Genomic DNA, 17,524 nt, shown 5'->3' on the forward strand with positions numbered 1-17,524 from the left:
CACATACAACTCAAGGACATGGTCCTGAAACCTTTAAATTACCTCTAAATTACAGACTACTGTAATTTAAATGCTATGTGAATGTGTAAATTCTATGTTAATGATTACTTTAATATTTAATGAATAGGGATAAGAAAGGTTACACACACATAATATACATGTAACTTAAAAATATATGTTTGATCTACAGTTGTTGGTTGAATATGAACAGCATGGATACTGAGGGGCTAACTGTACTGGAGGAGGAAGGGGATGGGACAAAAACAAGGGGACGAGAGCCACACAGGAGGACATCAGATTAGCTGTGAATGCCTAGGCTTTCGCTTCCTATGTAGAAAGAAAAGCTGAAGAAGCATGGGGGGGTGGGGATGACAAAAAACAAAAACCCTCACCCTTAAGAGAAAGAGTGAAAAGGGTCAGGTTTGTGTTATATGCATTTCATTGCAACATTCTTTTTTTTTTTTAAAGTTATTTATTTTATATGAGTGTTCTATCTGCATTTACACCTGCTAGAAGAGGGAATCAGTTCACATTATAGATGGTTGTGAGCCACCATGTGGTTGCTGGGAATTGAACTCATGACCTTTGGAAGAGCAGACAGTGCTCTTAACCACTGAGCCATCTCACCAGCCCCTCATTGCAACATTCTTAAAAAAGTAATCAGATCTATAAAGGTGAAGAAATTTATGCACACTCCAAAGAATGGACATGTCAGTCACTGTGGTGCACACCTGTGGTGCACACCTTCAAGCCCAACACTCAGAAACAGGAGCAGGTGAGTATCTGTAAGTTCAATATAGCTTGCTACAGACAGTGTACTCCAGCCTGGCTAGGGCTGCACAGTGAGACTCTGTTTGAAAAAACAAAACAAAACAAAACAAAAAAACAAGAAAGAAACACTTAAAATATAAACAGAGATGGTGCCTTATATAATGACCGACTGTCTCCATTTTCTCATTTGCAGTAATGAGGAATTTCTCTAATGAATATTAAATGTAGTAGAAAAAAGCCCCAGTAAAATTTAAGTTTAAAATGAAAAAAGGAGCTGGAGAGACAGTTCAGCAAGAAACGGCACTGGCTGCTCTTGCAGAGGACTTGGGTTCAGTTCCCAGCACCACATGGTGGATCATGATCACCTGTAACTCCAGATCCAGGCGATCCGCTGCCCTTTTTTGGCCTCCATTGTCACCAGGAACATGTGATAGACTGATGTAGATAGATAGATAGATAGATAGATAGATAGATAGAAATAGAGAAATAGAGAAATAGAGAAATAGAGAAATAGAGAAATAGAGATAATATATATGTATGTGTGTATGTAGCACTCACAGAGGAGCACAGGTTAGAAGCTGGAAAGAACTGGCTGGTCAAAGGATCGCAGCCTATGCCTGGCCATCGGTCGCCTCTCAGCTGAAGTCACAGAACTCTGCTAGATCATTCACCTGCTACAACCTTCAAGGAAAGGAATGCCCAGAGCTTAGGCTTTGCTGCCAAGCAGCGAGGTAAAGGTAAGAGAGTGAAAGAAATCCCCTAGCTCTTGTACTGTCTAGTACCTGGCCTTTCAAAATATATGGAAAGGGTTTTTTAATTGTACATTAAATTATAGTATGTATTATGTTATATACTGTACAATCAAAAATTACTTAGATAATAATAGCCAATGGGAGGCATAACAGGCAGAGGGAGACAAATGTGTGAGGAGTCCTGCCTTGAGGCAAGGAAGGGCTTCAGACTGAAAAGCCTTTCTCTTTCTCTTTCTTTTAAAAAGTAATACTATAAATCACACTGCACAGTCAAGAAATGTATCGTCTACCTATGACTACATAAATAATAGATCATCTATTTTAAAATAACCAAGAAATGGCTGATGAGAAGGCTCGGGGGGGGGGGGAAAGACACTTGCTGCCAAGCCTGACAGCCTGAGCTTGAGCCCAGAACCCACATGATGAGAGAACGGACTCCTGTAATTAGTCCTCTGACCTCCACATATGTGTTGCAGCAAGCACATGTGTGTACACATGCATGTACAAACACACACACAATCAAATGAATGTAAGTAATTTTTAAACACAGAGATTTCAAGTGTTCTCACATAAAAACACATTAACTGTGATGAGTATCGCAAACAGTAAAAACTTGATTTCACCATTCTATGTCTTTTTAGTATACATTTAAACATGATGTTGGGAGAGTTTTGTTCTGTGCCATCTGTAACTGGAGGGATCAGATGACCTCTTCTGACCTCCGTGGGCACCAGACACACATACATTCATGCAAAATACTCATACACACAAAATTTTAAAAATCTTTAAAATGTTTTTTAAAATCATGTTGCAAGTATATATTGAAAATAAATAAAAATTTTAAAACAAAAGGAAACATTTCTGTTGTTTAAGACACAGAAAGGGAGGCAACATAGGATTATACAGAATAATGTCAGCCACATACAATGACAGGGGAAGGGCATTCCTGAAGTGCTTTGTATGGAAGAGTATTTAAGAGGAATTTTATCACTTACAGACATAGTTAATCCACACCATTCCTAACTTTGGTGACCCTCAGCCATGCCCTCTGAGGTTAAGATCACTGAGTGGTGATCCTTATTGCCATCATTGAGCAGAGTCCATTCAGGAGAAACCCCAAATGATGACTGACGTAGTCACCATGACTCAGTTTACAATATTCTTCCTTGAAGAGGCCCTCTGGGAATTGCCTCAGTGAGAAATTGAGAGCTATGCTTAATGACTTCAATCCTTAGGAATGAGTCCTCCAAGATTACCTGACACCTCAGTGCTACATATATGTAATCTGTTGAAAAAATTCGTCCACCAGGCAAAGACCTTATCAGGTACCAAAATAAATGTTCTATCAATTCCCAAGAGAAGTCCTAGCACCTGGAGCTTATAGAGTTCAAGATGAAGTTTAACTATTTCAGAATCACATCCTTGCACACGTGAGAAAATCAAGTATGCACTGGGAGAGGGGACAGAGTAGTGGCACACACCTGTGACACCAGCACCCAGGAAGCAGATGCAGGTGGACCTCTGGAATTCAAGACCAGCCGGGTCTACATGGTGAGATCCAGGCCAGACATAGCTACATCGACAGCCATGTGGTGAGACCCTCTCTTAGCCACAACACCCCCCCCAAAAAAAAACAAAACAAACAAACAAAAAAAAAACACTTGCCAGTCCATTTCTTCTAGGTGTATTCCTGAGGAAAAGGAGGGGTCAGGCAGGGCCACGAGAGGACCACACTGACCCCTGAGCCCGGTGTCTTGCTCAAGGGCTCACGGCCCCTCCACTTTCACCTCTCTTCCCACATTCTCTTCGGTGAGGAAAGTGGGAACTGCAATGACTGAGAGCACGGTGCCCTGTGAGTCAGTCATCTGTGAAGGTCTCAGAGAGGGACGCAAGGGCTGCACGACAAGTGGCAGGGCAGGGAACCTGGGCAAGCTGAATTTGCCAGAACACAAACTGCAGCCTCTTAGGAGTTTCTGTTGCAAGAGGGGGGCTGACGCCAGCCACTGGGTGTGTGACATGAAGTGACATGAAGTGGTGACAGGGAGCACTAATGCCGTAAAACGAGGTTCCTGGTGGTTCTCAACAACCTCTTCCTCCACTCACAGGACATGCAGCAGAAAATGGATCTTTATGGGAATTTTAAGAAACAATCTCAACACAGTGGAGTGTACTTGTGGTCTCAGTGTTCCAGAGAGAATTGCTAGTTTGAGGTCCAGCCTGGGCTACATGGAATCCACTGTCTTCAAAAACAGGTGGGCACTTGCCTAGCATGTGCAAGGTGCTGAATTCCTTCTCTTCCTGCCACAGACACACACGAGCACACATGCACAGACACATACACACTCACTCATATATATGGCATATAATGAAGCTCTCTGCAAAGAGAATGAAACACCTATAGAAGCCCCAAAGCTGTCTTACGACACCTTGTAAGAAGGTGAGAGCTTTAAAGTGAGTTGATACTGTCTTTCTAGAGCACAAATACAACACATTGATATAAATAATATATTTATTATTTATAGAGCATCAGTAGCATCATGCTTTTCAATTGTGGCAGCAGCACCTGGTGCTGGCACTCCCAGGAAGCTCCACCTCGCCGCCCTGCCTCACAGGCAGTGGGCTTCTGAGGACATGCTGGGTTTGCTCCCTACACAGGCTACACTGGTGTGCTGCTGTCAGAAGGGATAGGGGTGGGCACAGCAAACAGCGCAGGCTAACTAGGTAAGCACTCAGCAGAGACCGGGAAAGGCTAGGACCCTTCTTTTTTCCCTCAAATATTTCTTTCCCAGGGTTGGAAAGAGATTTTAATCCTGCCTATCTGAAATCCAGCACCCGTTACCATGGTGCTAAGTAAGTTTTAAGATTCTATGAAACTGGATCCCAAAGGGGGGAGGAAAAAAAAAAAAAACCACCTCTTCCCTTAGTCTAAGGGACTATTTTCTCAAAACTACAGAAGAACCAGCTGGAGGAATGGCAAGGATGAGTGACAGATAGACGGCAGGACTTGCAAGGCCTTGGGGTGGCTGTCAGGGCACAAAAGGCTCTCAGCCTTTGGCCCATACTGTCCTCATTTGTAGAATGTTTTTCAGTCTATGCTGTATTTTCAGACAAAGATATATGCAATCAAACAAAGTGAGTATGGGGATGGAGAGACAGCTCTGTGGTTAAGAGCACTTGCTGCTCATGCAGAGACCAGAGTTCAATTCACAGCACCTACAGTGTGGTTTCCAAACAGCTCTACCTCGTTACTGGAGATCCAATGCCCTCTTTTGACCACCACGGACACTGCATGCACATGGTGTGAATTCATACATGCAGGCAAACACTCATACACATAAACAATATAAATCTAACAACAACAACAAAACATTTTAAAAATAAACATAGCTGGGTATGATGGCACACGCCTCAGCACTTGGCAGAGGCAGGTGGATCTCTGAGTTTGAGGCCAACCTGGTCTACAGAGGGAGTTCCAGGACAACCAAGGCTACACAGAGAAACCCTGTGTCAAAAAAAACAAAAACCAAAAAACAAACAAACAAAAAGAATCCAACCAAACAAGCCATTCTTTAATCCCATGTGAGCCTGAGGTAAATACAAAACCCTAGCCAATTCAAGAGCACATTATTTAACAGAACCTATTAGGCTAAAACCACGCTACTAGGGGACCCAGGCCAAGATGGCTCAGTGGGTAGCAGCACTCACTATCAGACCAGACAACCTGAGTTCAATTCCCAGAATCCATGTGGTGGACGGAAAGAAAAGATTCCCACAAGTTAGTTATCCTCTGACCGTGACACGTGCACCATGGCATACATGTGAGCATATACATGAAAGATGATAGATGATAATAGACAGACAGACAGAGAGTTAAGAAAATGGATAAGACAGATAGATAGATAGATAGACAGACAGACACAGACAAATTCGATAGATAAGATAGATAGGCAGGCAGGTGAGACAAGACAGACAGATAGGCAGGCAGGCAGGCAGACACACACACACACACAAACTATGAAGTCAAGCTGCCAGCTAAGGCATGGCAGAGCGTATCTGTCACCTCACCAGTCAGGAGGTAGAATCAGGAGGATCCAATTTTTTGGGCAGAGCTGGACTACATGAGATTGTGTCTCCAAAAACCCAAAATAAAATAAAACCATGACGCTCTGCCATCACTTCAAAAACTACTACCAAGACAAGGAAGGCCTGTGGGCACAGTTTTTATTTTTTTGTTTTTGTTTTTGGTCTGTTTGTTTGTTTGTTTTACTGGCATTAGACCCAAAGCCAAGAGCTGTGTGGTGGGAGTGACCTTTGTTTTGTGCCTGGTCTGCCAAGATGCCGAGCCATCCAATTACACACATCTAGCTGCTGGGAGAATGACCCATTAACAAGACCACACTTGATGGGAATGAGCCTCCTGACAAACATCTTCCCAACAGTGACATCCTTAAACTGATTCCTAAAAAAGTCACTGTGTCCTAAGCACAGTTTTAGGACTACAGTTTCCATTACATTCTCCTTGTCCTTCAGGCAGAAAATTTGTTTGGACACTAAGTTAAATGAATTGCTAGCTGTAAAACACAACTCAGCGAACCCTTAGTCTCTACTCCTGTGCCTTCCCTTGACACAGACACAAGCACGAGCTTCAAAAGCGGCAATCAAGGCTGAGAAGCTCAACACAAGTGATGTATAGTCCATTTTTGTAGATTTTTTTAAAGCTTAGTATCTGCAGTAGGGTAATCCCCTAGCCTATGGGACTCTGATCATGACAAGTGTTGACAGGGGGAGGAAGGACAGTGACATACCGCTCTGCAGAGCTCTGTGGGCCTTGCTCTCCTGGGCAGTGGCTGGCATCTTCTCTCCTGCATCCCTCTCGCTGGAGTCCTCGCTGACTGTAGAGTCGGCATCTGAGGGGGAAATTCTGCAGAGAGAAAAGAGATTGCAAGCATCAGAAAAGCGAGAGAGCACAGAAGGCTTTAAATACGGTACATTCATTAGGAAGCAGGCTTCCAGGAAAAATAATCCAAATTTCAAGGACAATACTATGGCTACAGCCCCCTGAGAACAGACTGGCACAGCTAATTAAACAGCAGAGAAGGGTGCATTTCAACAAATGCTAGAAAACTAACTGCTGGAGGGGAGAAATAGCTACTGGGGCCTAAAGCTGAGCCCCTGGCCCTTGATCATTTCTAGACAGTCAGTCTATGTCTAATGTAAGTTGGATGGAAAAGAATCTGATTAGTGTCTGAGCACTGGTCAGCATTTGAAAAGCTCTGGGTTGAATCCTTAGTACCACAAGAAAACAAACAACTTGCTCTTAAAAATAATGGGCCTGTGAAATGGCTCAGTAGATAAAGGTGTTTGCTACCAAGCCTGATGGCCTAAATGTGATCCCCTGAGATCCACATGGTAGAAGAAGAGAGCTGACTCCCAATTACTGTCCCTGACCTCCACATATACACACATATGCGCATAAAGAAAGGGGGGGAGATGGAGAGGAGAGGAAGAAAAAGAGTGGGAAGAAGGGAAGAATGGAGGAAGGGAAGGAGGGAGGGAGAAATGTAATTGAAAAAACAAAGCAGAAGAACCTGGGTTCTGGCCCGGTTTAGCATCAGCTGAGCCCGAGAACCCTGAGAGGCCAGGAAAGTTCTGGGGACATTCCAAATAACTCCAAACCTTCGGATGATTCCTGTACTTCAAACAACACAGTGATAACCTCTAATGAGATCTGATCCCATGAGTTACAGGGAACACAGCACCAGAATGTACCAGGCTAAGGAACAGCCTTAACCAGTGAGTACTGGGTCTCCAATGGACTCCCCAGCTTCAGCAGTGACATGAATACATTCTGGTATCCTTGAGGGACTCTCTCCACAGCCATCCCTCAGTATCTGTGAGCCATGGACACTCTCAAGTCCCTTTATGTGAAATGACTCAGTGCTTGCCAGTAAGTATACTGTTCTCTTGTAAGCATCCTTACATTACTTATAGCACCTCACACAACACTGTAAATAGCTACCATAAACTGCCTTAAGAATAACAGCAAGAACAAATCTGTATATTCAACATCAACACTATTTTTACCCGTAAGCATTTCTGAGGCACATCTGATCGAATACATGAAGGCGGAACTGAGAAGCAGAGCAGGATGATTTTATCTACCTCAAAACCACTGTGATGGCAGGACCAAGCGTTGTTTACCATAAGCTACGGGGTGGGGGGGGGGGGTGGAGCAATTCTTTGAAATTTTTTACTAACACATTAAGTCACCTTTGCTGATCTGCTACATCCTAGGCCTGGGAAATAACTAAGCTAAGAGCATCTCTCTGCAGATTCAGTTTCTTCCAGCAGCTGTTGAATTCTTCAACTAGGTCAGATGCTCAAGGCAGAAGAAGTAACGCCATGGCTTTGAATGTTGAATGTTGGTATGGACACCACCTTCTTCACCACCAGCAGCCAATCAGAAGCTAGAGTTCTGAACCTCAAGGAGGGGCTGACAAAGGGAGAGCTCAGGGGCAGAAGGTATGAACTAAACTCAACTCTCAGTCCTGATCTTGGCTCTGTCCTCCAGCGTAGTTCCAGCTCTTCCCACGGGCAGAGGGCAGTAAGGGCCTCCAGACAGTTTGGAAAATTAATGCACAATTCTCCACAAGTTCTGCTTTGACACAAGGAATTGGAAGTGGACTGGGAATGGGTAAGGAGGGGGTGGGTGATAACCTGTGATGGGCTAACAAAAGTCACAGGAATGGGTGATGGACAGCTGCAGACAAAGCAAGAGTCACAGCCAGCCACCAGCTGAGCAAGCAGAGGGACAGGAGTCCTGCTGACTGAGTGTGTCCAGTGGACCATGTAGCACCTGAACATTTGCTCACTCATTCGTTCATTCATTTATTGGTATCTGTCTATTTATTCTGGGGAGGGGGTGTCAAGGTGCAACACCACCTGTGTGGAGGTCAGAGGACAACTTGTAGAGCTCATTTTTCTCCTTCCACCATGTAGGTTCCTGGCACAGCCACATCCACTGAAAAAAGCAAAGATCACAAAGCCAGCAAAGCTGTTTGAGACAGTTCCAGCAAAGCCAAACGCTGTGATCACTGTCACTCTGTCTCTCACTCTTAGGTTTTTGGTCTCTGTATGTCGTATTCTTAGGGACTTTCTACATTATGATTCATTTTATGTCTTTTTCTGAGAAAATTAAACTTACTATCCTTTCTCCTTTTAGGAAAATAACTTTATCTGGCCCTATCTGGGAAGGCTTCCTTATGCTCTGAAGATCATGATAAGCACCATGAGGCCATAACTCCAGGAATCTTCTTGGGGTATTTACCCTTAAGCAAACTCAAACAGTATAATTACTGTAAGATAAACAGACAAAATTGACCAACTCTGACTGGCCAGGAGAATAGGTTACGGATCCAAGGCCTTCTTTTACAACATGCTTAGAGTTCTCTGAAAACATAGTTTAAAGAGAGGGGGTTGTTCAGGGCACACCCCTGGAGAAACAGAACTCAGTAATTAAGATAGACTGAATAAACCTTTTCCTACTTTATAGCGTAGAGGATGGGACAAAATACTAAAAAGAGTTAGGTATTAGTATTTGTTGTTCATAAAAAGACGGTTCAGATCATTTCTGTATGTCTGGAGTGATTTAAACTGCAAATACTGCCAGCCTAAAAGCAGGGTGTCATATATAATAAATGTGTTCGCTTTGACAGAGACAGTCTTTAGATTCTTTGAATTGGAGTTATAGGGCTAATAATAAAAAGAAAATCTGTTCTTTTATATTTTCTAATAATGAATGAACTTATAACCCCAGACATGTAAAGACAAATCAAACACATGCCCAGAGACAAAGTGATACAATCTGTATTTCTGGATAATCATTAGTCTGTCTTTGTTCCGTGAAACCTGTACAAATAAAGAGACAATCTGATTGGCAGTCAGTCGGAGCTGCAAGACTGGCAGTCAGTCGGAGCTGCAAGATTCCCGATACCATGTCTGACTCACTTCTCCCTCCTTGACTCCTTATCTCCTGTCAAAGGCCAGGAATTGGGTCCCCACAGGTTCCTAAAATTAAATACAGGCTATCACACTTGACAGCAAGCATCTTTACCTGCTGAGCCATCTCAATGGCTCCTGCTCATCATTTTTCATACATTTTTTCTTGCATCACTTTCACAAAACCTGGGGCATTCACTTCAGAACATACACATTTCTAGCTAGCTGATCCTTAATCAAATCCCTAATCTAGGGACAGCTCAAAACATATAAGCATTTGGTGGGAAGAAGTGACATCCTGATCTGGTGGCACAGCAGAAGGGACAGAGGAACACTTTGGGGTTTATATGTGGAACTGGAGAAGTCAACAGTCTCCAAGCTGCAGACAAAAGGCAATATCAGCACTTCTGATACCAGAAACACGTTCTGCAACAGAGAACACTCAAGGAAGCTCAATACTAACCGTCCTCTGTGTCGGGTGTTCTTGGGAGGGGCCTTTGCCTTTGGGCTCGGTACATCTCCATTTTCAGAGGGTGTGGTGTGGTCCTTCACAGGTCCTGGCAGTGGTGCTGGCTCGTGAATAATCAGTATGTCATCTTTGTTTTGCTGACCCAAATGCTGCTTAGCAAAATCGAAGCCTTTCACACTGGGAATCTGCAGCTAAAACACAAACAAGATGGTTAGCATGAGGTCTGAGGGTGACAAGACACTGTGAGGAGGACCAGGGGAGCATGACCCCTGACCCAAGACTGCCTGCAAAAACCACCAAACCAATCAGCTCCCAGGTTCTGTTTATACTTAGAATTCACCACAGATGCTCATGAAAATGTAAACAACACAGGATCAAAAAGCAAGACCACAATACAAAGTCCGTGCCAACAGATCACCTGCTCCACTGTCACAGACCTGTGAAGTGAGATATTCTTTATAAGGAAAGGGGAACTTCATCCAGGCCTCAGAAACCATAAGGCTTCAGAGAGCCTTTTGCTGCAGATCAAATTGTGAGATGAATAGAGACTACTGGAGGCCTAGCAGAGATTACATTGGCTGTACTAACAGGGCTGAAGGCAGTAGCAAGGCCAAGAGAGAAGCCAGGCCGCACGTATATCATTCCAAATGGCAGCCTTTGAAGTCAACCTCTGGATACTCAGCGTCTACTTCTAAAGAGGCAAATTTTTAGAATCTAAGCGACCAAGCACAAAGCCCCAGTGATAAAATGGTCATGAAATCAGGGCCATCTGCCCAGACCCCAGCAAAGAAAACAGGAATAAAGGAATCAGTGGAAGGAAGAAGAGAGCAGGCAGAAGAAACCAAAGGAGAACAGCCTGAGGCAGCACATCCCCAACATGGAGGTGACATTACGGTGTGTCCTAAAGGAGCAAAGTTTCCAGGACATCAAACAACACCCTTCCCTTTCAACACGATTAGTTTGAAAGACAGAAGACATCTCAAAGGGAAGCAGCTTCAGGGAGCTGGAGACAGGACAGCAGCCTAGACACTGTCTGAGAGGTGGCGTTGACAGTCATCTGTCCGGTGACGTTTGGGCATGCACGGAGAGTCTTTGTTAAGAGAACATCTAACAGGTTGGAACTGGGGAGAAGAAAAGGAAGCATGAAAGAAAACAGGAGACTTCAAAGAAACAGACCCATCTGAAAGACCAGTGTGCTAGAAAGCAAAGGGCTAAAGTGCCTCCAGAAAGCAGCAGTCCGCGGCAGACACGTCTTTGGAGGCAGCCTGTACTCCCTGGTGGGCACAGGTGTTAGGAACACTAGTGCACCCTAACCACACCTAAAATCAGACCTTGGGAACTGCCCCTCCTCTAGCTAGGCCTTAGCTTCTGAGCCGATGGGGACAGATTGCACAGTACCACCTCTGTGACATTTTTAGGACATTGCAAAGGCCAAGGGTGGGTATTTAAGGTGGGTATTCCTTAAATCCAGACTGCAGAGTATAGGAAAATGGAAGTGCATGGAAAAAGCACTTCTGAGGGGCTAGAGAGAGGGCTCAGTGGTTCCAGAGGACTGAGGTTTGCTTCCCAGCACCTACATATTGGCTCACAACTGCCTGTTAATTCCAGTTCTAGGGATCCGATGTCCTCTTCTGACTTCTGTGGGCACCAGGAACACATATGGTGCACATACAAACATACAAGCAAAGCATTTATACACATAAACATTTAAATTTTACTTAGAGAAGATACTGTTCAGAGGGGTCTGTTCATTAGGAATGCTGCTTGACCCTATCCCAGTCCTAAGGAATACTTTCATACAAAGTAGGATACGTGGGGCAGAAGGTGATGTCATTTTGCTTTACTTTATGCCTCAAAAGTGACCCTACTGGTTTGTGACCTACAGACTTTTTAACACACAACATCCAGATGGGGAAGGGGAAGGCAGGCTGCAATAATGACTTACACCAGCAGAGGGAGACAAATGGTACTGTAAGGCTATTTCACAAAGAGTTGCTCGGAAACAAAAGGCAGAGCAGCTGGCAGCCACATTCTCTAATTAATGAGCTTCCTTTACTAGAGCAGGCCTCTGTTCCTTGTGCCCTGGACTCGGGAACACCACATGGGAAAAGTCAAATGCAAGACTGCCTTTTCTCAACTGGTCTCCTTGAAGGTGGCTGAACCTTTCCTAGAAGCAGAGGCCCCCCTCTTCCACACCCCTCTAACAGTCCTGTTGGCCCTTATAGAAGAGAATCCTGGACTCTCGTGAACACAGCAGCTTCCTCGAGTGCTCTGTACAGAGAATAGAAACCTCTGGGACATCAAATAATGGCAACTCAAAGCGCTGCCCAGACCCTTTTCATCAAAGCACAATAAACCTGGAGATGCCTTCCTCTTTCCCTATCTTAAATGTATTCCCGTTGTGTGTGCATGCATGTGTGTAGTGAGCATTCATGTGTGCATGCGTGTATGTATACATGCATGTGAGTGAGTATTCATGTATGCATATGTGTGGAGGTCAAAAATCAGACTGCCTGCGTGTATGTGTACTACATGCATGCCTGGTGCCACGGAGGTCAAGAGAACCTCAGATCCCTAGAACTGGAGTTACGTTACCATGTGGGTGTTGAGAACTGAGCCCGGGTTCTCTGCAGCAGCAAGTGCTCTTAACCATCAGGCTATCTCCCAAGCATCACAGCTTGTTTTTCCTAAGACAGGGTCTCCCACTGGTACACAGGATCACTGATTCAGCTAGGCTGGCCGGCCGTCAATCCCTAAAGATTCATCGGGACCCACCTCCATGGTGCTGGGATTCCAAGTGCATACATGATGCCTGGTTTTTTTACACGAATGCTGGGAGATCAAATGCAGGCTCTCACACTTAGGCTGAAGGCACTTTTTAACTGCTGATCTATCTCCCAGCCCTTAGGTCCACCAATTTTTGTTTGTGTTTGTTTGGGTGTGTGTTCAAGTGTGGTGTGTGTGTTCAAATGTGAGTGCAGAGTCCCACAGAAGCCAGAAAACAGTGTTAGAGTCTGCTCAAGTTAGAGGTAGCTATAAGCCATCCAACATGGGTGCTGGGAACCAAACTCTGGTCCTCCGCAAGAGCAGGCAGCATTCTTAACTACTGAGCCATCTCCCCAGGCATGCATCTCCCCAGCACATGCATGTCTTCAATGGAAAATTTCACACTGGGATGCTGTGAATACACATTACGCAGAGGAAACAGCACGAGTAGGGCTCTTTCTATTTAACATCATCTCTACCTCCTTCAGTCGAGAGCTCTGTGCTCTGTCTGTTCAGCTTAGATGCAGCATGCTCACAATCTGCACAGTGGCCCCGGAAACACAAGTGTGTGCTGAAGTGAACCTTGGCCACAAGACCACCATCCTCCATGACCCAAGACCTTGTAGGCACCAAGTTCTCAGCTTGGCCTTTTGTTGTTATTTGTTCTTTTTATATTAGGTTGGTTTTGTTTTGTTTTTCAAGACAGAGTTTCTCTGTGTAAGCTTGGCTGTCCTGGATTCACTTTGTAGACCAGGCTGGCTTCGAACTCACAGAGATCTGCCTGCCTCTGCCTGGCAGAGTGCTGGGATTACAGGTGTGCACCACTGCATGCAGCTGGTTTTCTTGTATCTTTATCCATTCCTGCAGGAAGCTTCCATCAGCTTCTTTCAGTCCCTGAACACCAACATTGTCTTCCAGTCACCTGGCCCCACGCTTGGTGAGTGTCTGCCAGGAGCGTCCTTTGCTCATTTATCTGTTGTCCCTCTATACATATGAGATTAGCTGTAGAGCAACACACGTGGACTTAAGCATAAATAATGTACTTAAGGGGCCTAAGAGATGGGTCAGAGCTTAACATCACTGATTGCTTTTGTAGAAGACCTGAGTTCAATTCCCAGCACCCACACGGTGGCTTACAACCATCTGTAACACCAAATTCCAGGGGACCTATGCCCCTCCTCTGACTTTTAAAGGATCATCCATGAATGTGGTACACATGTACACACTTAGGCACACAAAAATGCACCCAGGCACACACACATATATACACACAAGTATCTTTTTAAAATAACATACTTAATAGCAATTAGCAAGATGCCCTTCATAAGCCTCACACTTGCTAGCGCAATAGTTTTTCATCTTTTTAAAGTACCACAATGATTCAGTTGAGCATCTGGATGTATACGGATAGAAGAAAAATTAGGTAACTCCTGAACCAAAAAACAAACAAAAATAAAAATAAAAAACTCCATTATTTTATATTATTAGGATGGGTCCCTGTCTATCAGACTTAGCTATGCTGTTCTAACTTAGGAAACATGTAATTATAAATATTATTTTCATCTTAAAATTGCAAACCTACCTATCCACATAATTCCTAAGTGTCTATTTGCCAAGCCATTTTAAGATGCCTAGAAAATTGACAATTTGACACCAATTACTGCCAGCTAATGAGGAAAATCCCCAAATGAGCAATTTCCATTTTTATACATATGTTTTCCTGCTAGCTACACAGTTTTTCAGCTTTACAAACAAGTGAAGAAGCCACAGATACAACAACGGCCACCTGGGCAGCACGGCCTTGAGCTACAAACTGTGCTGAACTCCGTGTTGGTACACATCCCAGCAGGAAAGCACAAGCCTCGAAGAACTGGGCGGCGACCACAGTTACCCAGTAAGGGTCTGCTTTAGTCAAAATGAAGGCACGAGAGACTGTCCTCTAAGCAGAAGCCTCTGAAAGACCTGATGTCAAAACACAACAGCTCTAGCCTCTGTAGCAGCATCCTCATATGCTATGGCCAAGCAGTAATCACCTCCCCTGAGAGAATGGCACGGCTCAGGTCAGACGCAAACATGGAAATACATGTAAAAGTGCTTTAAAAATGCCAAGGCTATGCAAATGAGATTGATGGCACTCTCACTGTTACTGGTTGATGAAATGCCGTATAGTAAATAAATATAAACAGTGGAGCCTTCAGGACATCAGCTATAGCAATATGTGGAAGTTTAAATAAAATACATTGTGAGTAGCAATATGACACACAGTAGATGCTCCATAAACATCTAATGCCTGAATGAGATACAAGAAAACTGACATACCAAACTTACTAGGGTGATGAACCAAGACTCAATGCAAGATGCAAGTCCCGTTGACTCCTGCCAATCCCAACTTACATCCTTAAACATCCTCATGAGGGCCCATCTCACAGGCTGGGGAAGTCATCGCCTTTAGCCACTAGAGAAACAGGGCAAATCATCTGTGCTTAAACACAATACAAAAGCCATCTACACACAGAAGGAAAATAATATGTAACGCATCACCTTCCCCTACCTGGGGAATTCCCCACTTATAATTTAGGGCCGCATCCCCCCAATCCCTCACTCCTGCTTTTCGAACCGTTAGGAACTAGTTTTTCCATTCCTTAAAAATAAAATCTAGACTAAAGGCAAGCTTGGCACTGTACCCTTGCTTTCCATGTGCAAATGAGCTTTTGTCAGTTTTTCATAGGGGAGGAATCATGACAAATTCAAGTCTTCAATATTCAAATTACAGCCAGTTATTTCTGAAGAAAGATGGTTCTTTTGTTCTTCCTTTTTCTCAATCTATCATTGGGGGACAAGCCATGCTGTCTCGGCCCTGTGGGAACACACTGCCGACATGTCGGGGAGGTATAGGCGTGCAGGTCAGCCAAGTAACAAGAGATACATGATGAATTTTAAAACACGTGGACCATAAATATAACAAGACCCAGATGGAACAGGATGCAGCAAAGCCCCCAGTGTGCAGGTCTGTCTGATGCCCAGTGAAGGGGCAGTTAAGGTGACAACAGAAACCATACAGCAAATCCCCAAAGTGTCTGAACAACAACAACAAAAAACAACAACAAAAAAAAAACCTGCAAACGATGTGCATAGTGCCATTGTATGAATTTATTACTTGGCCGATAACGATTAGTGAAAAATCCCCACAGCCACCATGTTGTCTCCATTTAAAAAGTGAAAACAAGGCAGTTACAGCCACCCGGGACCTCGGAGGTCCTTAAGTTGGGAAGAGAACACTCCCAGGTTCTGGCACCCACAGGCCACACTGAATTGTGGGCAGGAGACTGGGTGACTGAGATGATCAGGTGCTAAGGATCCAGAAGATTCTGGCAGACTCTGAGTCTGCAGCTAGGCAGGAGGACACAGTGGTATTTCTAGTCAAGCCACTATCCACACTGCCTTCCCAGGCGACCACTGTAAGTGGATAGCTGTCCAAACTGCGCCCCTCATCAGGCACCCTGAAATGGCTGCCTGTGTGTCAGTTCCAATCTCACAGGCATCTACAAGCCTCCCGAGGTGGGTCCTCTGTTACATGGTTCAAGCTGTGGCCTTCCTTACAAGCTTGCTCCCAGCCCCTACATCCCTTCTGAGGTTGTGGTTTGAGTAAGAATGGCCCCATCACTTCACATATTTGAATGCTTAGTCACCAGAGAGTGGGACCCTTTAAAAGGATTAAAAGGTGTGGCCTTGTTGGAGGAGTGTGTCACTGGGGTAGGCTTTATGGTTTTAAAAGCCCATACTAAGCCAAATCAGTCTCAGTCTCAGTCTCTCTCTGTTGCCTGCTGATCCAGATGCAGCACTCTCAGCTACCTCTCTAGCTCCACGTCTGCCTGTGTGCCACCATTCTCCTCATCATGATGGTCATGGACTAAACCTCTGGAACTGTAAGTGAGGCCACAATTAAATGCTGTCTTTTGTAAGAGCTGCCTTGGTCATGGTGTTGCTTCACAGCAAGAGAACCAGTGACTAAGACAGATGGACGTCCACACTGTCTCTTCCACCTCAGCTCCAGCCAGCATCACCTCCTCTCAGAAGGTAGCAGAGTGTTATCATTTCCCCACCACCAGCAGCTGCCAGAGCCCACATTTGCTATGCTTGTACTACTCCAGGTCAATTTTGGGGAGACTGGGTCTTCTCCGTAACTATCACCCTACAAGACAGAGAATGCATGCTATTTGTGTTTGTAATTTAGTGTGGCCTGCACACTTAGACGTCTAGACAATGGATGTGCATGGTGTGGGCAGCTCCTTCTGGCTGCCCACAGTGCCCGCTTCAGTAGCCACTGGTGGTGCGAACCACCCAAGGGCTACAATCCCATGCTAATAACTGGCACGGGCCGTTTCCATCAGAAGAAACAGTCCCACAGAGCTGGCAGTATCCAGCCATTTATGGTGACAAGGATCCACACCATAGATTTTAGGTAATAATAACAAATGATGGCTTTGGATGGAGATTAAAGCAAATACAAACAAAGGAAAGCTCCATGAGTTCCCCCTTTATTACTGGAAATGAGAAAAAGCCCTGCCTGGAAACCAAACACTGACTGGTCTCTCCCTCTCACCATATTTTGAAAATCGTGGACCCCAGACAATCTGAAGCAGTCAGGGGGCGGGGTGGGGAGTGCAGGTCAGTATATTTATTGTTTCCAGATGTTTGCGACTGAGATTCGCTGCAGGATTTCACAGAGTAACATGGGGCGGCATCAGGGGTGGGCAGCGCAGGATGG

At 44.7% G+C, this 17,524-nt stretch overlaps 1 protein-coding gene across 5 annotated transcripts in view; it reads right to left on the minus strand.

Annotated features, from left to right (window-relative positions):
• Kiaa1549 (KIAA1549 ortholog) overlaps positions 1–17,524 on the minus strand; it is a 126,054-nt gene that overhangs the window by 22,749 nt on the left and 85,781 nt on the right. For all 5 annotated transcript variants that reach the window (XM_021635125.2, XM_021635124.2, XM_060380202.1 and 2 more), the window contains exons 11-12: positions 9,985–10,181; positions 6,329–6,444 (exon numbers count right to left, since the gene is read on the minus strand). In XM_021635125.2, the coding sequence (XP_021490800.1) occupies positions 6,329–6,444; positions 9,985–10,181 (313 nt within the window). The remainder of the gene's footprint in view (positions 1–6,328; positions 6,445–9,984; positions 10,182–17,524) is intronic.

Source organism: Meriones unguiculatus, chromosome 3, assembly GCF_030254825.1.
Source record: "Meriones unguiculatus strain TT.TT164.6M chromosome 3, Bangor_MerUng_6.1, whole genome shotgun sequence".
Classification (NCBI taxonomy): domain Eukaryota; kingdom Metazoa; phylum Chordata; class Mammalia; order Rodentia; family Muridae; genus Meriones; species Meriones unguiculatus.